At 31.1% G+C, this 23,860-nt stretch overlaps 3 protein-coding genes and 2 pseudogenes across 6 annotated transcripts; 2 read left to right on the top strand and 3 right to left on the bottom strand.

The window, feature by feature from the left end:
- Positions 1–6,282: 6,282 nt before the first annotated feature.
- On the top strand, positions 6,283–8,271 carry LOC147926631 (protein DOWN-REGULATED IN DIF1 11-like; annotated as a pseudogene).
- A 2,504-nt stretch (positions 8,272–10,775) lies between these two features.
- LOC104746834 (uncharacterized) lies at positions 10,776–14,119 on the bottom strand. 2 transcript variants are annotated; one of them, XM_087486910.1, is made up of 7 exons: positions 13,964–14,105; positions 13,762–13,855; positions 13,322–13,425; positions 11,934–13,250; positions 11,512–11,811; positions 11,170–11,426; positions 10,776–11,088 (listed from the first exon to the last, which is right to left on the bottom strand). In XM_087486910.1, exons 4-7 carry the CDS (start codon positions 13,185–13,187, stop codon positions 10,884–10,886), a joined length of 2,016 nt encoding a protein of 671 aa, XP_087343036.1. In that variant the 5' UTR covers positions 13,188–13,250; positions 13,322–13,425; positions 13,762–13,855; positions 13,964–14,105; the 3' UTR covers positions 10,776–10,883. The 2 variants fall into 2 exon arrangements, with proteins under 2 accessions (XP_087343036.1, XP_010466670.2); XM_010468368.2 differs by having other exon boundaries at positions 11,934–13,425; positions 13,964–14,119.
- Positions 14,120–16,715: 2,596 nt separating this feature from the next.
- Positions 16,716–18,240, top strand: LOC104746831 (putative protein phosphatase 2C-like protein 44). Of its 2 annotated transcripts, XM_010468365.3 has the most exons (5): positions 16,716–16,971; positions 17,083–17,352; positions 17,462–17,687; positions 17,822–17,943; positions 18,029–18,240. In XM_010468365.3, the coding sequence occupies exons 1-5, from the start codon at positions 16,939–16,941 to the stop codon at positions 18,164–18,166; spliced, it is 789 nt and encodes a 262-aa protein (XP_010466667.2). In that variant the 5' UTR covers positions 16,716–16,938; the 3' UTR covers positions 18,167–18,240. The 2 variants fall into 2 exon arrangements, with proteins under 2 accessions (XP_010466667.2, XP_087342959.1); XM_087486833.1 differs by lacking the exon at positions 17,822–17,943 and having other exon boundaries at positions 16,817–16,971.
- On the bottom strand, positions 18,238–19,653 carry LOC104746832 (uncharacterized; annotated as a pseudogene). Its single transcript, XR_015581460.1, has 4 exons — positions 19,524–19,653; positions 19,328–19,452; positions 19,068–19,248; positions 18,238–18,630 (listed from the first exon to the last, which is right to left on the bottom strand). The product of XR_015581460.1 is annotated as an uncharacterized LOC104746832 (transcript).
- Positions 19,654–19,780: 127 nt separating this feature from the next.
- LOC104746833 (casein kinase 1-like protein 10) lies at positions 19,781–23,491 on the bottom strand. The gene is made up of 14 exons (XM_010468367.3): positions 22,994–23,491; positions 22,834–22,874; positions 22,634–22,703; positions 22,391–22,539; positions 22,202–22,297; positions 22,047–22,117; positions 21,621–21,682; positions 21,452–21,515; positions 21,279–21,363; positions 21,057–21,183; positions 20,868–20,941; positions 20,703–20,766; positions 20,373–20,491; positions 19,781–20,195 (listed from the first exon to the last, which is right to left on the bottom strand). The coding sequence occupies exons 1-14, from the start codon at positions 23,067–23,069 to the stop codon at positions 19,962–19,964; spliced, it is 1,332 nt and encodes a 443-aa protein (XP_010466669.2). The 5' UTR covers positions 23,070–23,491; the 3' UTR covers positions 19,781–19,961.
- Between the last annotated feature and the right edge of the window lie 369 nt (positions 23,492–23,860).

The following is a 23,860-nucleotide window of genomic DNA, read 5'->3' as shown; positions in this document are numbered from 1 at the left end:
ATCATTAACTATAATCTATTTGTGAAACTGCAGTTTTTATATATAAATGTTTGACAAATGTATACATGCTTCTAACCCATTTTAATTCGAGATACTCTCATTTCGACATGTATACGTACACTAGTATAAAAAAAATCATTCCTAAAATTAAATAAGTATAATATTTTAATTAGTATTTTTTTGGTTAAAGATTGGTAATGGTATTTTTATTATTATTTACTAGATATATATTCAATTATAAATTTTAAATTATATAATTACACTTTACACAATATGTTGAAATTAGATTGGTATAAAAAGGTTTTTGCAATACTTCAAAAAATGGAGAACATCTTTTCTCTTTTTAAATAAAAAAAATAGTTTTAATATATGTTAGCGAATATAAATGCGGTAATATATATATATATATATATTTATATCTTATATAATAAAATAGAGATCACTCTAAAACTTGCTTTAAGAAGTTGACATGTGACATCTCTCTATTTGACATGTGTCTTCTAAATATTGTTATCTTTTTTTTTGACTGAATTTATTTATATCATTATACTTAAGAAAATAAATATCAAATTTCATAATAGTTAAAAAAAAGTAAGATACAAAATTTTTGGTTATTTATTCACTATTTAAAGTTTATAATAAATATCAAATTAGATAATGTTAACATAATTTAAAGATATAAAAATAATAATAATTTACCTTAGCGTCGCGATCACATTAGTTACTAACTTTGAAAACTAAGGTTTATATAACAACATAATATTAAATAAGCTATCAAATCATTTACCGATTTAACAACTTAAGAAGATTACATTAATTTCTTATTTTTTATATTATGTTAATCACTAATTTTAACACATTAAACTTTTTAATACTTTAATCACTTTTCTGTAAAAATTTATTTTTACTATATGATTATAATAAATAATAATTGTAATTAAATTTCAAGTATTTTTCTTATTAATTGCACATATTTTCCTTATTAATTGCACATATTTTCCTATTGAAATTAGTAATTTAATAGATAACTTTTCTATTAGAATTAGTGATATAATATATTACTTTTCATTTTATATACAAGATGGAAACTCCGTTTTTGTTTTGGAAACACAATGGAAACTCCGTTTTCGTTTTGAAAACACGACAGAAATTTTTTTTAGCTTAGACTTTAATAAAACAAATAATTTGAAAAATATATATTCATAATACATATAAAGATATAATATTATTAGTGTTTTAATTCAACTATTTAATATTTATGTTTTGAATTTGTGTTGTTTTAAATCTTTCTTTTGATATAGGGTTTTGTTTGGTGTTTTATTATATATATATATCCATATATATATCCATATATATATACATATGTTTCCAAAACGTTTCCATTTCTTAATTTTAGAAAAAAATTATTCTCTATTTCTGAAACGTTTCGCTTCCGCGTATTCGTTTCCGTTTCTATGCAACCTAGTTTATATGAAATTGTATACATGGTTGATTGGTTGGTACCTTGGCTTAGTCGTAAACCGCTTCTGAAGAGAAGAATGAGACTCATCGTGGCAAAGAATGACACTGTACTGCTAATAACCATCCCAAGATAGGCTACACGCTTGCAAGTCTCGTATTCCAATACAGCAGTTTCCACTTTCCCTTTACAAACCCAAACTCCGGTTTGATTTTCAGAAGAATGACTGTTGTCACTTTTCCATACGCCACCGGCCATAGCTTGAAAACTCATACCAGTTATAACTGTCGCAGTAACCATCAGATTCCCTCTCATTTTTTTCTAACCAATCACTTTTAGGGGTAAAGTACTTTGCGAACCACTTTGATGATTCTGTGTATGGATGATCTTCTCGACCATTGACTTCCATGATTCGTAGCGATAAATGTTTTACAAGGAGTTATAAAACTTTCTATATGTAACTTCTTTGTTCGTGTGAGATTATATAGGAAAGAAATAATGAGACTTGTTTGTTTTAACTTTTAAGGAAGGTGAGACGGAAATTTCTGGGTTCATCAGTCTATTTTGAAACTATTCATTAGTTGGATTACGTAAAGTCACGAATGGTTGTTGTGAAATTTTGAAGAGAAGTTGTGAATATTTTTTGGTTACATCATTTTTAAATGAACAGTGTTTAAAATATTATGTTTTTGTTCATTCAAGTATGAGTAGTCTTAATATTATAAATATACTAGGTTCGGACCCGCACGTATGTGCGGAGTTATGTTTATAAACCAATTTATGTTAGTATTTATAATCAAACTCATATTAATTGAGATTCTAGTTTGATTTTTGGTTTAGTTTATTAATATTTGAAAATTTGAAATAATAATGGTTTCACCAAAATTTTAAAATTCGGAACAACATAATGGTTAGACTGATAACAAATGAAATCAATTGGTTAGATTCTATTAAATTTGTGAACTATCAAATCAAATATATAACCATTAACAACGATGAAAACCTGTTTGAGACACATACAAATATTTAAGGATTAACGTAATTCTCTTTTTATTTTGTCATGTTCTTTCATGTCCTACACTTGTTCTCAAATTTCTGTTGCATAAAAGAATACATTTCCAATATGGAACATTTTGAATATGAGACAAATTAGTATTTTTGTTCGAAAACAGGACGGGAACGGACGAAAACATACATTCTCAAACTCCCGTATGGAATAAATATAAATATAATTCATAGTATATTTATATATCATATGTTATAATAAAATATTACAAAGTTAATCGACTTCTTTATTCTTATTATTTTATATATGGTTCACGTATATTAGATTATGTTTTTTTTTGTTTTAATATTTTTAAATGTTATAGAACATATTTTATGTATTTTTTTATTTTTATTTTATTTTGAACTTATGCTAGTTCAATTGAAAATAGTAAGATTTATTTGAGAACATTAAATGTAATTTATCATGTAATATAACATGTCAAGAATTAGAATTATTTATTTAGTATATGTAAACATATTTATTTAGTATAACATCCGTAACCCAAATTTTTGTCATTTTTTTTTTGGTTCAGTTTCATTTTGGTTTATGAATATTTGGGTGTTTGAGTGTTAATCAGTACTCTAAGACTTGGATCAGACCAATGGTTGGCCTGGAAACGATTAAAAATAAGTTATAAATGAGAGAACATAGGCATGTATATTTTGGACATACCGTATCCACCAAAAGTAAATTTATGTTATATAATAATTTTTTAAATTATTATTCATTTGACAATATTTATATTAGTCCAGCGGATAAGAGACTGGGCAAAGAATATCCGTATTTGGTTGTCAAAAAAAAAAAAAAGGGAAACCTTCTAACAGGACATCCATATTTTTCGTTTGAGTATTTAATTTATACAAAATTATCACAAAATTAATGGAAATTATCCAAACTTTCTTTATATTTTTTTAAAAATTATTTCTTTTTTTAATCCAAAATAGCTGAATTCTACAAAATAAATGTTCTTAAATTAACTCTGACCAAAATTATTAAGAATTTGAAAATTGAATGTTGTTATCTAAATTTTCTAATCTCATGTGGTATTTTGCAGAGTAATCTTTTAAAAAAAAAAATTATAGACTTTTTAAAGATAATGATGACTTAAAAACAAATTTCAAGGTACTCATGTTATAAAGTTTTACTGCCATCCATGTGTGTTGTTTGTTTTCTTTTCCATATACATCCCAAATTATAGTACCATTTTTAAAAAGATTGTTCACATCATATATTTGAAAAAAAAATAACAAAAATATTATTATTTAATACATACAGCTGATTACAAATTTACAATATAGTCATGGAAGATTAAATTGTACTTTTATGTGCTGGTTTCTAATGTTAATTGATAATATTAACTCAAGGCTCAACTACATACACCCTAATAAGAATTTTCTATACAATTTTCTTAAATAAATCTATATAAAAACTGAAGAAAACAAACACTAATATAGTATTTTGTGACTTACCCGGGTTCATATAAAAAATGTCAACATCTTTTAAGCAATCAAATGTAATTTTTTTGTTTTGCAGATGCTATGTCAATTAGATGAACACCTGTTCATACCACAATCCTCACTTATATACAATCTCTAGGTAAAAAATATATACTTTCAAAAAAATCTTGATTTATATATGCTTATGTACACGACATAAAATTATAATTTTAACAATTCATAAGAATAATAAATAATAAACAGGACATAGAACATAATATTGGTTAACTAAAAAAAGAATATAGTAGATGTAAGCAATATGCATATGCAAACTTAAATACTAAGACACATATATTTTTTTTTTTTGCAGAAACAAAGAGATACAAAAATAGTGTAGAGTGCTGCATATGATATGTGAATGTTAAATCGATTATTTTATTTATAGGCTGGAAAGAGTCAGGCTACACATTTTTTACTTTTACGTATAAAACAACAAAAATCTATATAAAATCTTTTAAAATCTTATTTATTTTTTAGTTAATGCATATACAATATATTTGAATCTATATGGATGATTCGATTTGAATAATGAATTAATTGTCTAGATTTTGCAATTCCTATTAAACCGATAAGAGTAAATATATAAGGTTAGTTTTAGAAATAATCTCTAAATTTTAGATATTTGGTAAACTAATTACTGATTTATTTCAAAATTTCTTAAAATAAATCATCTGTTTAAATTAAAGTTAAATTATTTTCATAGATACTATTCGAATTTAATTAAATACAGTTGTTATGGAAATCTTAAATGATAAGTTCTATTAATTGCGAAAATCTCTTATTATTTTATAAAATATTGATTACTATATAAAATTCAAGGAATTGTTAATATAAATAATTTTGTTTTTATTATAATATTTAAAAATTTTATTTTGTAATCTTATGGGCTGTTTTTTTATAAAGTGACCGTATGTCAAATACTTGAATTTATTATTTGTAATTAATATAGTTTCATAAAATATAGGAATGTATCATTTATAGTTAATATAGTTTCCTAAAATACTGGAATATTTTGAATTATAAAAATAGTTAATTATTTGGTTCTTTAATAACTGTTACCATTGTTTTAGAGAAGTTTATTTATTTTTAAAATTATGTAAGTAAGTTGGTCTGTTTGGCAACATGGATATATGTTATGTTTTTTTTTATCCCTAAGTGTGCTCCCCGATTAATAGTATAGATTTTTGGTAAATTTTATTCAGTTAGCATGATAATTTAAAAAAATATTGTAAGTCTAGTGTAAACGTTTCTTTAAACAAAAGTATTAAATGTTGAGGTTTATGAAGTCTGTACCATAGAACACTTAATGAATAAATATAATCATACTATATTAATTGGGAAGTACAAATATGAAATTAACCTTAAAATGTGTAAAAAATTACATTCAATTACCATTAGAAAAAATTAATTTAAAATCATTAATTAATTAAATAAATATAACTAATTAAAAAGAAAAATTGGAGACACATAAAATAAAATAAATTGTAGAAAAGAAAAAAAAATCTATTGGAATCAGAACTAATTCGTACTTAAAAAAAATTAACAGCTAAGATTCTAAAAATCTAATCGAATAAAATCTATATAACCACAAATTTTATCAAAAAACATCAACATGGTTAAATTTTTATTAAAAATCTGCTCGAATAAAATATATAACAGTTCCGTTTAACGGATTAAATTTTAAATATTAATAAATAAAAAAGTAAAAGATATAGATATAATATCTTATCTATTTTTTAAAGTTATGTTTTTCTTTTAGTCACATCGTTCTTTAGGAAAATAAAATTAAGTTGAAATTTAAATATATTCAATGCTTGAAAGTTCTTATTCAAAGAGGTTTTTCAGAACCTTCACTAGCTATATTTAGTTGCTCTTTTTACATGTTAATTATATCTTTTTTACTTACTTCACAACTATAGCAAAAATTGCTTTTAATTGACAAAGGTTTAAACAATTTTATTCATTACATGCAAATGTTTTATTGACAGGTTTCAATAAACATTTTTAAAATACAAAAATTTTAATATAAGCAAACTGAATTTTTTAATCACAAACCATTATAAATAACATAATAACAAAATAAATTATTAGTTGTTCAAAAAAAAAAACAAAAAAAATTATTACATATTTTCATCAAAAAAAGTTCAGCCTGCGGTTTTCCGCGGGTTAGTACCTAGTTATCAATTAATTACTTTTACCGATTACAATATAAACATCTTTTGTTTCTTGTCACCAATCTTACATTCAAAACTTGATTACAACAACGAAAATCTTATCCAAAACCAAAAGCAAAAAAAATGGCGAAGTCTTTTGTCATGGTAATGCTCATATCGATTGTAATACTCAGAAGAGGTGCCAAAAGATGTGGTCTTATCTCCAGCTTCAAATTTTGAAATTTACGTCGAATCTCCCAATAGAAGCTCCATTCGAAGAAGCTGATTCACCCGCAATGAAATATGACAAGGAGTTTTTTTGTTAACCATTATTCGCACAAACAACTCGATTTTCTTCAGGCTTGCGCAGAAAAATCAAATTCAAAATGCGAAAATGAGATTTCAAGTAGAGTTTTCTAACAAATCTACTACATTCAAAAACCTTTCTTGTGGCTTCTACCACATTTAATAACTTCTTTCACACAATACCACATGCCAAAAGAGAAAGACATGAATAACCTTCTGATATTTGATGCATTTTTTTATTTTTTTATTTTAAATGAGACAGCTTCCTTTTTTATTATTTTGTTTGTCCCCACATCCTCCATCGAATCTCGTTAAAATTTTGGCTGCCTTGAATTGAGAATTTGGATAAAAATCAGTAGTGAAATGTGGAGACAATTTAATAACATCTCATCTCTTGTTTTTTTGTCCAGCTTTATTCCAAAAAAAGGTCAAAACAAAACTAAATTTCCTATCCAATCTATTTATGTTCCTCTACTCCTTTAGTTTCAATAGCCATAGTTAAGTTACAGAAGCTTAGGTATTTTTACGTTGGACATAATTTAATTATTTTTCTCAATGAACTTTTTATCTTTGTCTACTAAGTTATAATAATGTTGTCCATACTTAAATATGTTCACAAAAATCCGAAAGGATACTAGTTTCTGGTCTATAGACAATAAGTATAAAAAATTGGACACATACTCTTGTCCATGTTTACAACAAGAGAAACTTGTCTACTGACATTTAACAAATTGACCTTGTCTACAAGTCTTGAAATGCAACTTGTCCACATACTTAACTTGTCTACCGAACAAAATAACTTGTAGACACTATACACCCCATCAATAGACACGTTGACTTCATGCCTCAAATGTGGACAACTTATGTTAAGGATAATAGTAACTTGTCTACAAACTTTAACAAATGCCTAATTGTCTACATCTATTCTCAACAACCTTTTGATAAACTACTTGTAAGTCATTAACTAAAGCAAATTGTCTACTGATCTTGAGGAAACAAAGTTTATGTGGTCCGTATGAAGATCGATAGTGTTAACAAAGAACTCAAACCTTAAGTCCAAACCTTAAGTCTTAACAATGGACAACATATCATAGTCTATCATGGCCAACAAAGAACAAATGACGCGTGGACAACAATATACAACAATACATGTTAAAATGTTGTCTTATAATTAAAATCATTTCTAGATTATAAATGTTTTTAGTTGATGGACTATTTAGACTAGACTCATAAAACTGGTGAACAAGTTGTCATCGACTTTTCGAATATTGTCTACCAATTCAATTTTGTCTACCAATTTGAATATTATAACAGATGACATCCCATCACAACACACCGACACTTCTCTACACAATAATTCTTTTTTATATAATATTATATTTAAAAAAAGAACATAAAGGCATATGATTGCACGTGGGTGTGTACCTTGAACTCAACAAGTTTTAGTCTCTTTCTTACTTCTTTAATAGAAGGGTAAGTTTGTAATTTTTAATATATCCAAAAGCTGTTTTATGGTAGAATAAGAAAAATATTTTATAATATGGTAGAATAGAAAAGTTTTTAGCAAAATGTGGTAGTCTTGACTAAATTCCCTTTCAAGTACATAATAAATAAGACGACTTCGACCCCAATAACTGATGAATGTTGTTGTGATATATTGAAGATTGCCAAAGATTTAAGGTTATACTCTCCACATATGAGTAGAAAGATATTGCATCTAAAACTATTCTGAAAAGCAAACAAACATGGAACGATTTTCTCCGTAAAGTTGAGAGCAAGATTGGTGCTCCCGTCTCTTTGAAACAGTAAACTAATACTTACTTGTGATGATGTGTCTATACATTTTTTTGTAATTTGACTGTTACCAATTTATTTTTGATGAGCAAGAGACAAGAACCATATATAAAAAGATTCTTTTGTTGTCAAAAAAAAAAGCCATATATAAAAAAATATTTTACGTTTTTAACTATCTTCTGGATTAGTCCAACGTAAACTAACAATATAATGCATATGCAAAAATAATAGTGAGGAAAATGTTCGGAATCCTATAAGAAATTTAAGTCATATATGGATTTTCCGAAGTTGGATTCCAATATAATACATCGCCCAATTTTGAATTACTCCCTCTATATCACAAAAGATGATGTTTTTAAATTTTCACATAAATTAAGAAAAAATATTTAATGTTTAAATATAAATGCATTATTTATTTATAATAACATTTCTTATAACTATTAACCAATAGTAATTCACCAAAATTTTAATATTTTCATTTAATGATTCTTGAAATTTATAACTTTTTTGCATTAATTGATGAAAATCAATCTTTGTAATACAAGAAAAAATCTTAAAAAATCATCTATTATTATACAGAGGGAGTATTATTCTTAACTTTTTAGTGGATATTGATATATTATCCAATTCATGTATAATTATTAAGGCCTACACATGTTCAACATTCTCTCTAATTGTGATTTTTACACCAGTATACGGTAACCCGCCAATATTATGATTTCACTGATCAATTTCATTTTAATATCATGCAAATTCTGTAACCTATTACAAACGTGCAAATGATATAGTGAATTTGTGACACATTGGTTTCAGAGACTTGCGGAAATGTTTAAAAGAATTGATTTGACCACTTATGTCACCAAAGTGTACTTATTTTTTTGGTCAAGGATCCTGAGAAAACTTCAGAGTTAAGTGTGCTTGAGCTGGAGTAGTCTCAGAATGGGTGACCTTCCAGGAAGTAACTGTCGGAACTGTGCGAGTGAGGAAAAATACAGAGAAATATCATGTGATGATTTGTAGGGACGGTAACAAGTTTTTAAAACCTCCCAGACGTAGCTAACCGACCGTCCGATATAGATGGGCTCATGGGCCTAATGAAAAGACGTGAAATCCATTAAAAAAATGGGCCCATAGACTGGGAATGGACATGGAGTCCACTAAAAAGTAACGGTCGGAGCGTTACAACAAATGACAACATGTTTCTTACCCATTTTGATATGAGATCCTCTCGTTTAGACATATATACTTAACTAGATAAAATAAATATCTAATGAGTAATGACAAATCATGTAACAAACTACATATTATATGTAGTAGCTGTGTTCTTTTCTGTACTTAATCATCTCATCCATTTTTCACTTAAATTAACAAAATAGTTGTATTTTGAAGCCAATTGAGAAAAATATAATAGTTTTGGTCCAAATGGTCGGTATAACCAAATAAATAATTTTTTTAAAAACCTTATAGGTGGTGATTTTTTTTTATTTTTTTTCTGTATCCAATTTGGATAATATCTATGAACTCATTTAAAATTAATGTACTTTTAATTTAATACTAGATACGGACCCACGGTAAACCGTGGGCTGAACTTTTTATTTAATGTAAATTTGTAATAATATATTTTGTTATTATATTATTTTTAGTAGTTTATGATTATAAATCATTTTGCTTATATAATTATTTTATATGTTATAAATGTTTTTTACAGAATTTAGATAATATTATTTTAAATTAAATTTTTGTTGTTGTATTTGGGTAGCTTTAAAACTACCATTATATTAATGACATATTTGTATATAGTTAGTAATCGTGATTGTCAAAAAAGATATTTTAATGGAAAACATTTGTCAATAAAACATTAGTATATTAGTATGTAATGATGACTAAAATTGTTTAATATTTGTTTATATCATTCAATCCTTACTATGGTTCTGAAATACGTAAAAAAATGTAACTAATATGTAAAAATATATTATATTAGTATAATCTTATTTTTGGTAAAGAAATTATTCGAAAAATATTGAAGATATTATTTTTTGGTGACGGAATAAACATTTGGTAAATATATATATGATACGATAAGGGGATCACTGTGATATTTTTTTACTCTCTTTAGCTGTGACATTTTTTTTTTTTTTTTAGGAAGCTGTGACATTATAATTTGTTTGATTTTCTGTTAAGGAGATAAATATTCGGTACATATATAGGATACTGTTACAAATCTAACTTGTTTAACGGAAGTGATTTTTTTTTCAACGTTTTTTCTTGAATACCCATGTAACATTAATCTGTTTAGTCAGATAGCTAATTATCCTTTTTACCCTTAATGATTATATCATTTTATTAACTATTTATAATGGCATTTTGATGTAATTTTTTACACTTTAAAGGTTAGATTTATTTTTATACTTCTCAATTAATATAGTAGGATAAGACATTAAAAAAAAATTCCAACTAACTAGTTTCCAACACATATTGAGCATACCAAATACGTAAAAAAACTTCAAATACCAATCTAATTTTGAATTTGAGATCTGCATATTTGATTCCCTCCTTTAATTCGTTTTACCAAAATAATGGCTCTAGCTAGGCTCTAATCTTGAAGAGTTACTTAAGATTACATGAAGCTAAAGTAGTAAATCTGCCATAAGTGTGTGGCAACTAGTTGCATCTATAGGCTGCTCAATCTCTCTCACCAGATTCCTAATTACACTTTTCACATATCTCTTTTCTTGAGGATCATTCCACAAAACCCTCAAAATTTCAGGAGGTATTACTGTTGCTGCAGCTCGAACCACCAACTTGTTACCATCTATCTCCATACCATTCAAGCTGTTTTATAGAACACAAAAAAAAGGGTCAAGACTTTTGTTTGTTATGTTCAGAAAACGGATGTTTGGTTTCTGGTTCTACCTGTTGAGAATGGTGAGCATGTTTGGCCAGTCAGAGATATCGAAATGCACATCTGCAATGTCGTATCCTTTCATATACACCTGTTTGATCTGTCCATAAGGAGAACACAATGCTCGTACATTTCTCCCTGCTGATTCCGACAAGTTTGAAATCCTTGCCACGGTTGTCCTCGGTATATCAATCCTGGAGATAAACAATTGTGTGTTGCATATGCTAATTGAATGCTCTGCAAGTGCTCTCTCTTTGCCGTCTTCCGTCTGCAACACAAGTAGAAGATTTATCTACGGTGGATCTGGCATCTGATTCTGAATGTAAACAAGAAAAGCTACAATAAAACCACACCTCAAACTCCACGAAAGCAGATGTTCTCGATGAACCCAAGATAAACTTTGATATGTTGCTCCTACAGAACCTTAGCGCTTGTTTGATCTGATTGGAACTAAAATCAGGCGTCAGCGGATGAATCTTAACTGTTCGGGCTGGTTCCTTTACCAATGCAATAGGCACATCTGGATCGCCAATGAGATCCGGAATACATATCGTTTCTACCTTGTCTTCCTGACAAGTTGCCTCAACAACTGCACTGTTACTTTTCACCGCCACACTACCTTTCTTGAGAGCCTCCTTGACTGCAGAGTTAGTCTACAAATATGGAAGCAAAGAGCAGGTCAGCAGAAAAACACTTTTTAAGAAGAAGTTTACACAAGAAGACAGTGTGACACGTTTCTCCAGATAGAGAATGCGGGAAAAAAAAAAAAACTAACCTCAAAAGTTAAGAGAGCATCTTTATAAATGCACCCTCCAAAAGAGGGAATTTCTTGTACATCCAAAATGGCTCCAAACTTAGAAAACACTTCAACAATGTCGTTCTTGTTAAATGATTTTTTCAAAAACCTTAGCAGTACTTTGTTAGGAGAGTGTTTTCCAGCAGATAATGCGAACAAACTCTTTTCTGCTACCTTCGGATTCGTGGTGGTAGCAGCCAAGGTGGCCTGACTGCACAATGATTGGTTTTCCACTACTAAAGTTTCCCCTTTGACTTCATCTTCCTGTACTGCACAACTTTTTTGCATTGCAGGATTGGCTTTGCATACGCTTATTTCTTCTCTACCATTCGAATGCAACGAGTTGGCATCTGCGCCCGTGACATTGTCAGCCGGAAGTTTAAGAGAGTCCATCAACTTATCCATGCTACTCACTGCCAGAGGTGCAGTGGTTTTTCTAGGGCTTTCAAACGAAAATCTACTTTTCCTTTCTCTAGTAACAGCCAGGTCTCCACCCCTTGATAGAATTGATACCAAAGAGCCTGGAGCTTGAGGAGCATCCGACAATATGTCCTCATCATTTTCCTTGAAGATACTTTTATTTTTCTGGACAGGATCAGACAGCATTTTACCAAATAGACAGTGTTGTTCGCCCGCATCACTAGAGGATTCTCTTGTAGACAGACTGATATTACTGTTACTCAAAGCCTCAAATCTCATAGGAAGCTTCACCTCTTTATATGGATCCGAGTTTACAAACAAGTTCGAGAGACTATCCCGAGGTGGTTTCGCTTGATCAGACTTCCCTTTCTCAGGCTGCAGGTTCCCCATATTTTCCCCAGATGATGTCAGACTTTCTGATACTTGTTTAGTCAAGAAACCTGAAGCGACATCTTTGGAACTTAGTTTCTCGGAAGGAACCACTCTTTCAGGTTGTATTCCGCTCAACACCTTCTCCTGCGCAAACTCCAAGCCATCTACTCTACCAATACTATCTAAACTCTCTTTATTTACAGATAAGCTTTCTCTCTTCCCAGAAGTCTCAATTACTGCAACACTTTGAGATACATATTGAGATCCCATTTTAGAGACTAAAGACTCTTCATTTATTCTTGAAGCGATACATTCTGCAGCAACACTCTGAGATGCATCTTGAGATCTCATTTCAGAGACCGAAGACTTATCATTTATTCTTGAAGCGATACATGTTTTGTTTTCTGCAGCAACACTTTGAGATGCATCTTGAGATGCCATTTGAGAGACTGAAGATTCTTCTTTTATATTCGGAGTGATACAGTTTCTGTTTTCTGCAACGTTCTGCAAGGTGACCACTTTAGTTGCAGTCACATCAGATGAGGAAACCATGGATGATTTTAGCGAGTCTTCACCTGAAGTTTTGTCCATTGAAATCACGTTTCCCAAAATCTTTTGCTTAAGATTAGTCAGTAAACCTCCGAAAGAGTACCAACGCATTCCCCTTTGGCCAATATCTCTACACATCACAAATAAATAAATAAATAAAACAGAGCTATCACCCAAATTAACATGAAAACTGAATCAATTAGTTAATGTATGAAACATTAAGTTGCTAGCTCCAATACAAAAGAGCCTAGAATGGTAAAGCCACTCACAGTTCAAAGACACAAAGGCATGATTAGCTTCATTTCCAAAATTGGTTTCTAAGTATATAGCTTCATTACTCGTTACTACTAGTAAACATTAATCTAAACCCATAACTCAGTTTCTTCTGATGACAAAAAAGATTCTAAATTTTCCTCTTCTTCAAACAATATTGAGAACCCATCTAAGTATATATATATATACTCACTTGTTCGTGGAAGCTTCAGAATCTGGAAATCTATCATATTTACGACCATCCTCGAGAGAAGAAGATAACCACCTTCTCGTCAAAGGTATCAAACCTATAAACAAAAATCAAAAAAAATTTCCAGAATCGTCAATATCGAATCATTTGCTTTATGAATGAAAAAATCAAGACGATTCAAAGAAAGGGTTTATGTTTTCATCACCTCTGCTGTTCAAATGTGGAGTTAATTTGGGTGAAAGTAAACGACCAGTGGCCATTTTCTCGAGAAGCTTTCCTCAAAAAACCCTTCCTTGGAGGTTTAAGAGAGAGGAGACGGAAGGTAGAAGAAGAAGCTCTGTGGAACCGGACACTTTTCTTTATTTTCAGGTTTTCGAGAGAATGTTTTGGTTTAGTACTGAACCGAATGGTTCATTGGTTTAATTCGAGCTTGATTTTAAATTTAGAGCCCAATAGAAATGAGAAATTGTTGATTTTCAGGTATATAACCAACCAAACAAAATTTGGATATTATTGGGTTAACCGGATTGGTGTTACTCTTACTAATATCATTTGGATTGGTTTGGTTTAATCTAATTTTTGGTTCGGACCGGTATGAGAGCCATATTAACACCCATAGATATGTTGAATTTAGTTTATTTTGGCTTTAAAAACTTAAATTGACCCCTATAATTTTATTCTTTACATTTTGACCCATAACTATACATTGTAGCTCTACCATCGGTAACTTGCACCATTCAGTTTTTTTTTTTTTTTTTTTTCGTTTTCTCAAATCAACACACATCTCCCTCCTACTGAATTGTATCACACTTTTTGTTTTTTTTTTATATATGTTTTTGTTGAAAATAGTGAAAAAGAAGGAGGAGGAGGAGGAGTTCTTCATGTTCTTATTGTGTTACATGTTTTTGCTCTACAAATTTGTATTCTGTATTTTGTTTGATGTGTCTTCCTTCAACAAATAAGAATACAAACAACTACTCCTCCTCCCTTTCCTCTCTTTTTCTACATCTCCAATGGCACCATCGATGTCTTCTTTTTTTTCTCTTTCTTTCTTTTTTTTTTTTTAACATCTTACTTGACTTTATTAATTGAATCAGAGATTACATATTTGTTTGTAAAGCATACAGATACAACCAAAACATGATTAAACTTAAGATGAAGAAAATCCAACTGAACAAGTGAAGAAACCGCCGCTTTCTTTTGTAAGTCTTACACGCTAATAGATTATCAAATCTATTATCTTCCTTCTTCGTCTTCTTCTTCAATCCGCTATGATCGTCTCGTTTGGCTATCGTTCTTTTGACGAAAATCCATTTAACTTTAAAACGATCAATGGTAGTGATCCATCCGTTACATCGCTTCCCAACAAAACATCTCAAGGAGATGACATCTTTCTTGGTTATAGCTAATACCCATAATTGTTTTGCGTCTCCAATTCTCCGCACCGATTCTTCTCTTCTTCGAATGCTTAGTATTCCCGGATCCCAAATTTGTCGACCAATGCACCACTCAAATCGAGATTTATCGAACGTTGTGGTTAACACATCATAAAAGGCTTCGTTAGCACAATATGCCTTTGGAGTCACTTGTAATTGCTCATCACACAGAATCGTTGGTCCTAGTGTGGGAATATCAAACGAACGGTGGTTGATTCCATTGGGAATCCTTACACTGTCGCAGAAGAACATAACAACCATCACCCAAATGGTGAGGAATAACCTTTCTCTCGACGACACCAACGTACGGGGAAACTTTTCGCATCCATTGGAAAGACAGGAGAAGAATACACAAATCGAAGTAAACCGCCTTCGAAACCTTAAAAACACCGTGAGGAATACAAATAAAGTAGTTAAAATTTTTAGAGAGAAACCGTTGAGAATTGAAGTCATAGGATCACGGGAAGATATGAGCGGCCACCGTAGGGGACATGCCATAATCACCTTCCGATCACCCCTAAAAACGGTTGTGAACTAAAAAAACAAATACACGAAATAAAGTACAAAGGAAAGGAAAAACATAGAGAAGAAGTAGTACGACCGACGCCGGAGTCGACGCCGGCCGAAGAATACAACGGGAGGTTAGGTTCTATGAAACGTCGCCTTCTTCGTCGCCTTGGGGAGAGGGGGGAGATCTTTTGGGATTTCTTATTCTGACTCTGGTTATTGTTTTTCTTTTTCTTTTGCTAATCTATTACTAGTTGTATGTAGGCAACGTTTTTTTTTTCTCTTTCTTTCTTATTTGTGCATTTTGGTTTGTATACTTTGTAGAAAGTTTTCATGTAAATGTCATGCTCATGCCTATTCATAAAAATATATATATTTTTGTCTTGTTGACTTCAAAGCACTTATGGTCCAACTCATACAACTTCTATGCGTTCTATGATACATAACATTTTCACGACATTTTCTTTTGAAACAAGAAAAAGGATGATTATCAAATCGAAAAATAATTAAAATCTCCGAATATTCATAAAAACATACAAAGTAACAAGATAATATGTTTGTATGTGACATAAGTTCGTCATGAAATTAAAAACAAACATTTGTTTCATTCTTCTCTTTTTTTATGGTATGCAAATATGTTTCGTTATGCAATAACCAAATATATGAGATATGATTGACACGATAATTGATAGACTAAAGCTTTTCATTGATCGTTTATTGAAGATACATACTAATACTAATGCACATGCCAAAGCTTTAAATTTTTTAAAGTGGAAATATATAGCCTTGTTATTTTCTAATGATTTTATTAATGACTTTATAAGTTACATAATATCTCGAATGCTTGTCTTTTAAGGTTGGTAGTTACGTAAACGTATATTTTATATATATTATGTATTCTAATGAAACGTAAACGTAATCAAAGGTTACATGAAGACACAAGTAGTATAAATTGAATGAGAGAAAAAGGCGTACGTTACTATATGACGACGCTTTCACAATAAGCGTTTTCTCGACAACATTCTAAATGCTTATTATAATTTTTTTAAATAGTTTTCTACCGTTACGTAATAAATGTAATTTAATAGTATGCAAAAATAACTAAAGGAAGTGTATCTTGCAATTGAAAAAGTCTTCTTACACTAAATTGTGAGAATATCGAAAAAGTTTTCTTGTTTTTATCAAAAGCTATTTGAGAGTTTATAAGATAGCAAATAAGAAGAAGCTATGAACGAGGATGGCCTTCTTAGATCTCCCTTTCATGTTCAAGGTCATAATTTTTCTTCCTTCCTCTTGTACTCTTCAAAACCTCTTAATATATATTGAATCTTTTAATTATAAAAAGTTCGTAACCTTTAATTAAGAATGGTGTATCCAACAGGCGTTCCGGTTTAATAGACTTGTAGTTGGAGATGGAAGGAGAAGGAAGAAGAAGAAACCATCATGGTTAACTCCAGTTTCTCACGGATACTATACCGTTGACCGGTCAAGCTATACCGACCATTCATCGAATGATGATTCGGTTTTTGTACAGAGAGAGCAGCAAAATGAAGAGCTTGAGGTTTGGTTATTTGGAGTTTCAAATTCTGAAACAGGGAAAGAGATGGTCAAATATATGCAAAACCATCTCTTTAATAAGCTCCCAAATGAGGTAATTAAAATTATGCATGGCAATAATAATAGGTAGTCTTGTGGTTTGGTTAGTGTCGTCGTTTTATTTTTACAAGTGAGGCAAAATGTATTTTGGGATATTTTTCCAGCTAGGAATTATGAGAAAGTGTAAAGAGACTATAAGAAGAGCATACGCTGAGGAAGAGAGAACTGGTGGTTCAGCTGCTTCGGTGGCCGTGGTGAATGGAGAGAAGCTAGCTATGGCGAGTATAGGCGGCCATAGAGTGGTGGTTTGTAGAGACGGCGAGGCTTATCAAATCAGAGATAAGAACCGGAGATCCTTAATAAAACATTGGCCACAACTTATGTTTCCAGGTTTGTCTTTTCAAACCGGTTGGTTTATTTGGGTTCAGACTGGGTTTTTGCTTTTATTGTATAGATTAGTAGATTACTTGTGTGCGAAGAAATAAAAATGAGATCTTAATCTATTCTTATTATTGCAACTTTAGTTTGTAATCAAGGAGAAAGAGAAGATGAATCAGATCCAAGAAATTCAGAAATTGTAGTTGTTACAGAAAAGATTAATTTAGATACGGAGTTTATCATTATCGGTAGCTATGGGATTTGGGAGGTAAGATCAAGAATCAAGATCAATCAATTAATACCGATTAAATCACCTAACGAAATCGCGTTTAACGGATTGATTTTGGTTACAGGTGATGAAGAATCAAGAAGCGATTAACCTAATCAGACACATAGAAGATCCTAAAGAAGCTGCAAAATGTTTAGCTAAAGAAGCTTTAAACAGGATTAGCAAAAGCAGCATTTCATGTGTTGTAATCCGGTTCGACTAAACCGTTTTTTTTTTTTTTTTTTGTATACAAAATCCGAAATTATTTTTAAATAAAAACCAAACCGTTTTTGTTTAGTAGCCAATAGAACTGCGACGGTCGTAATATTTACTAGAAACTCTTTTAACCTTCGACAATGTTTGAAATTTTACCGCACTTGTACTACCGCCGTGAAATTTCTCTAGAGGGCTAAATCCGGTGAGTTTGGTGTAGACTCCACTGATGAGCGTCTCTTCACGATCATTCTCCGCGAGCTTCTTTTCGATTAATGAACCGCACGATCGGATATAGGATTTTTTCCTTTTAGTTGGTGTGGAATAGGAGTTAGATGGAGAAAAGGACCGAACCCATTGATTTGGGAGGTAATTTTGAGGGCTTTAATACGAGCTTCTCTTAATTCTTCTTTTCCTAAAAGAAGAGTTTGAATTTGATGTGCCTTTTTCTGAACTTGAGCTCCCCAGTCAAACCTAAAATTCGAACATAAATTAAAGAAAACGTTAGAAACGTGATATTCTATAACAAGAAAATAAGAAAACAAATAAATGTTTGTAAATGAGTCATTTAATTAAACGCTCAAATGCATATGTAATTATGTTTTTTTTTTTTTAAAAAAAGTGAAGAAAATGTAACATTATATATCCTTGTATTCTATTTATTTTAAGTATCCAAACAAGAAAGCTAAGATTTCGTTGCGTTTTGAAAAAGTAATCGGATCTTTCAACGTGTTTCCAAGTTGAAAGTTTTAGGAATATATATCCTTGTTTCTTCATAATTTCAAGAAATTCTGATTCGAAAAGACGAAGTTTCCATGCAACAGAGATTTCAAATAGCTAAAATAAATGTATTTTGGAGAGCAGTTCCTGATTTTTTTTTATTTTAGGAGAGATTTTGGAATATGAATTACCCATTATCGTCAACGTATTGGAAAGTAGAAAAAAATCGAAAATGATCCAAGTCATAAATAAAATCATGAGGCAAATGAAGAGGACCATGCGTTAACAAATACTCCAACAACACCATTGCCGTGTATGCTTCTCTCCACTTCTTCATCTCTCCTTCCTCTTTCCCTATTCTGTTAACAAATACTTCATCATCATTCTTCATTATCCTTAATCGTCATAATTAATCTCAACAGAGAACAAAATTAATTCAAAGAAATCATACTTTCTATATGAAGAACATCAACGATTCTCCAATAGTCCACTGTATGGAACGATGCCTCAGCTATTTTCGTCATCGTTTTGACGTTTGGTGAAGTAGGATCATCACTTGTAACCTCTTCTACTAACCTAAGAATTAAAGAGTTCAATTTAGTCATCATAATGGTTAGCTAATTATATTTTTAGTAAAGTCTACTCACAGCTCAACTTCGGTAACATCGGTGAGAACAAGTCTAGCAACATTGTACTTGTCTTGAAGAAACGAAGAGGCTTGTTTCACGATTTCTCCAAACCAAAGTGTTCCCATCATCAATTTCCAAAACTGAATGGTCTCTTCTGTCTCCCACAAATCAACTTAAATGTGAGCTTCAAGACCAAACATTCTCATAGGCAATCCCATTTTGTTAGCTTCAGACACTTTAGAAGACACTTTAACTTCTATTAATAGATTTGAGTATTTGACCAAATTCAATTAAAATTAAACAAAATACTTGTGTTACAAGTTACATATACACATAAAGTGGGAGACGGATTACTTTTATCTCCTCTTCTTCCCAAGGGAAAATGGACTGTCGAGTTTTTATTGCTTTCACACTTACAGATTTTTCCAAACTCCACAATCTTTTTTATGGTGAGACTCATTTCCGCTTTCCAGAACCAATGGTAAGCAGATCGAAGCTTCTCATCAGGCCGTCATCACGCCCAAGCCTTGTGGATGGCTTAGATTCTTGGCCCGGTTGAATTTTTTGAGCCCCGCTTAAATAAAGTTTATTTATGCGGTTCTCACTCAGCTCACCTGATGAGCCAGGTTGGCTGCTCGACATCACTGCCATCTTTGTGGCAATCTCATTTCGGGTTTTTTCAGACACTTGCTGCATATTGTAACAAACATCAATATGAGATCAATCTCTCTGGATGATAAAGTAAACAAATCTCATGAATGATGCTACACACTCGGCAGAATAAAACTTTTTAAGTCAGAAATACAATTCGCAGACGAGGTACAGCTATAGAAGATGCAAAGAAAGATATCAAAAAAGAAAACTAACCACTTCTTTGGAAGCATCATCAGAAAAAATGTGCTTAGGGCGAATCCCTTGACTCGATACATTTCGTCTGGCGAATGCTTCAACTGCACCTGAGAATCTATCACGCAGATCCTGCCCTCCTAAACCAAAAAAAAAAACAGGAAATCAACTTCAGAATCCAATCTTCAAGTATCTCAGCGTAATCTATGTCAAAGTATCTGCAATATCTCTATTTCAAGCTTCTGAACAAGGGAAATATACTATCATGGCTCACAGAGAAAGTTCCAAGTTTTTCAACACTCAAGTCTCAGATTCCACAAGCAGTCAACATGTTTGAAAATCAAGTTATACCTGTAGGCTTGTCATTGCGTTCTGCAGATGGTCCTGGAGGGTCTAGAGCTGGTTTTGGATTTGGCTAATGCAAATGAGACACAATATAATACATATATGAGATTTTCAAAGTAGTATACGGTTTCGAAAAATATGTTCAGCACAGGTTGACGAAGAAACACTAACCCTTGGTTTCGAAATAGAGCCACTCTGAGGATATTTCAAGATTGTCCAATCAAACACATAGTCGAACTGATAACCTGCATGCATTAGCAAATGATGTAATTCACGAGTGGTGTAAACACTCCATACTTTCTTACACTTACAGACAATAGAACTTTATGATGGAGATAAAACACAGTAGAGGTTTCTAACCTTCCCGAATAAAAAGGTCCCTGAAAAGTCTTTTCAGATATGAATAATCTGGTTTATCCTCAAACCTCAATGATCGGCAGTAATGGAAATATGATGTGAACTCGGATGGAAATGACTTACAAAGAACCTGTAAACAGCAAAATTATCTTTATCGAAAACTTCCAGAAAAGCTAAACAGCGTCTTTTCATAACACAAAACTACTATTATAGACAATGACATACCTCTACGGGAGTAAGCATCTTCTTCTCACTAATCTTCTCATATTTCTGTTTCTTAGTACCAGCTTTTAGACCTTGCCATGGTAGACTGAGACAGGAAGATGCATGTCATCCCAAGTTTCAGGATTATTCTATAAGATCACCATCGATAGTATACATAGCCAAAAAATTCTTACCTTCCTCGTAGAAAATACATCAGCACATAACCAAGCGACTCCAGATCATCTCGTCTACTTTGCTCTGCAAGAAGATATAAGAAATGTTTCAAAACAAGGAGAAGAGTAGTTTAATGCACAAATTTGGAATGAAATCCATTCAAAGGTGTGACATGGAAACATTTCTCACCAATCCCAAGGTGTGTGTTGACACTTGCATACCGAGCAGTTCCTGTTAGATTCTTATTTTCCCTGTAAAAAAGTTCAATCAACACTTGTGAAGCAAAGCATGGAAGAAGAGTTCATGAAGAAAATAACCAAACATAAGACCAGAATCAACCTGGGAAGGATACAAAATTGTCCCTCAGGTCTAACATTAATCTTACTATAGTTATCTTCTCAAAAATATAATGAAATGTCAAACAAACACCAATGCAAATAGACTATTGCTCAAAGAAAGATCAACTACTTAATAAGATAGCTTCTTTGGTTGGATGCATATAAGAACATCATTGTTTCTCCTAAACTAATTTTATAGTGAAGAAAAACACTATAATCAACAAGCATAAGCATATGTATCCTAAAAGAGAGGGAAGGAAACATTTGTGAACCTCACCTGTATGGAATATGCTTGTGTGTCTGAAGATCTCTAAACTTTTTAGCTAGCCCAAAATCAATAATGTACACCTGAGGAGGTTGTATTCTAAATTCATCACGCACTAAGAACAACAGTATGACATACTAAAAGCGAAAACTGGAAAGCCTTTTTACCTGGTTTGCTTTGCGACCGAGACCCATCAAAAAGTTATCCGGTTTAATATCACGGTGAAGAAATCCTCGAGAGTGCATGTACTCAACTCTGTTTATCTAGCAGCAATATTCAAAAGAGCTAAAACTTAGCAATGATCCTTCAACCGGAACATTACCTCGATATCATGAAAACAAAAATGGCATACTTACTAACTGATCAGCAAGCATCAGAACAGTTTTCAAAGAAAAACTCCGACTGCAATAATTGAACAAATCCTCCAAACTGGGACCAAGAAGGTCAATAGCCATACAATTGTAATTACCCTCAACGCCGAACCATTTGATATGCGGAACACCCGCTGGTTCAATAGAAAAAAACCAAAGATTTCAGACCAATGGAGAAACTAAAAAAAATAACATCAAGTGAAATGAGCCAGGGAAATGAAAACTCACTCCCTCCTTGAAGAAGCATGTATACTTTTGATTCATAGTGGAGTTGAGGATGCTTAGTCTTCACAGGTTCCTATAGACAAACAAATGTTTATAAGAACAGATCAATAGAGAGAACAAAGACAGAAGAATCAAGAAGATTAAGAATAATGACAACATGATTCAATACTGCTGGAAACTAAGAAATTGAAACTGTAACATACCAGCTTAAGAGCAACTTCTTCTCCAGTTTGAACATTGATCCCTTGAAATCACACAAATACCAAAAAAAAACTCAAAATTAGTATCAGATTTACTCTAAACAACAACCAAAGAACAAAAAAAAAAAAAAAGCAATCAAAGTGATGAAGGAATGATACATACCAATATAAAGTTCCCCGAATGACCCACTACCAATCTTCCTACCTAACTTGAACTTACCACCGATGACATGATCCATCGTTTCGGTTTCCGATAATACTACTCTATACTACTAGTAGTGAATGATTACAAATTCTCATCAATACAAAACGAAGTAAACCCGGAAATTATATAAACCCCCAAATCAAGATTTCTTAGTGAAAGTTCAAGACTTTCTCCCAAGTATTAATCTAAATTTTTTTTAAAAGTTTTGAGTTTTTAAAAGATATCAAAGCTCAAGAATTTTTTAAAGTTTTGAGCTTTTTTTTTTGTTTTGTTTTCTGGGTAATCTTAAAAAAAAAAAAATAAAAAAAAAATAAAGAGTTGGGGGAGGAAGGAAGGAAGAAATGGGTTTTGATGACCGACTCAAGTGAGTAGAGGAGACGGAAGAGAGAAACAGAGACACATGTTATTATTATCTCAATCTTCTTCTTCTCTCTTCTTTACTTTACATTTATTTTTATTTTATTTTTTAAAACAAAGTTTAATAATACCCTTTTTTTTATTTTATTTTGTCACGGGAAAGTGAAAATAAACGAGACAGATAACAAACAAATAATAATATTTTAGTGTTTTACTTTCCCTCCTACTCTAGTCTACTATATGATTCACTAAAGAGAAACAAGTGTAACATGTTTATCTTCTTGCTTAAAAGTATTAAAATTGGAGATTAGAGCTTATGATTGATCTACATAAAAATATAAGTATCATTTTAGATGTCAAAAATATGTACATAGGAGCAAGAAGAGTAAACCGGTTTACTGATTTTACTGATCTACTAAACCGGTTTGGTAGACAGCCAAATCATGGGTGCAAACCAAGCATAAACCA

The sequence above is a fragment of the Camelina sativa genome, chromosome 15, assembly GCF_030686135.1.
Source record: "Camelina sativa cultivar CO46 ecotype springtype chromosome 15, ASM3068613v1".
Lineage (NCBI taxonomy): Eukaryota > Viridiplantae > Streptophyta > Magnoliopsida > Brassicales > Brassicaceae > Camelina > Camelina sativa.
The sequence above is the reverse complement of the archived record's forward strand: the minus strand, read 5'-3'. Positions and strand labels throughout refer to the sequence as shown.

Excerpts from the sequence above, each read along its gene's own strand:
- LOC104746834 (XM_010468368.2), bottom strand. The coding sequence starts at position 14,018 with ATGGCCACTGGTCGTTTACTTTCACCCAAATTAACTCCACATTTGAAC. Across the intron at positions 13,856-13,963 it reads TCCACATTTGAACAGCAGAG|GTTTGATACCTTTGACGAGA; the intron begins GTGATGAAAACA and ends TTTTGTTTATAG. Across the intron at positions 11,089-11,169 it reads ATGCTCACCATTCTCAACAG|CTTGAATGGTATGGAGATAG; the intron begins GTAGAACCAGAA and ends TCTATAAAACAG.
- LOC104746831 (XM_010468365.3), top strand. The coding sequence starts at position 16,939 with ATGGCCTTCTTAGATCTCCCTTTCATGTTCAAG. Across the intron at positions 17,353-17,461 it reads TTAATAAGCTCCCAAATGAG|CTAGGAATTATGAGAAAGTG; the intron begins GTAATTAAAATT and ends ATATTTTTCCAG. Across the intron at positions 17,688-17,821 it reads GCCACAACTTATGTTTCCAG|TTTGTAATCAAGGAGAAAGA; the intron begins GTTTGTCTTTTC and ends TTGCAACTTTAG.
- LOC104746833 (XM_010468367.3), bottom strand. The coding sequence starts at position 23,069 with ATGGATCATGTCATCGGTGGTAAGTTCAAGTTAGGTAGGAAGATTGGT. Across the intron at positions 20,767-20,867 it reads GCTCTATTTCGAAACCAAGG|CCAAATCCAAAACCAGCTCT; the intron begins GTTAGTGTTTCT and ends CATTTGCATTAG. Across the intron at positions 20,492-20,702 it reads ACGCAATGACAAGCCTACAG|GAGGGCAGGATCTGCGTGAT; the intron begins GTATAACTTGAT and ends TTTTTGGTTTAG.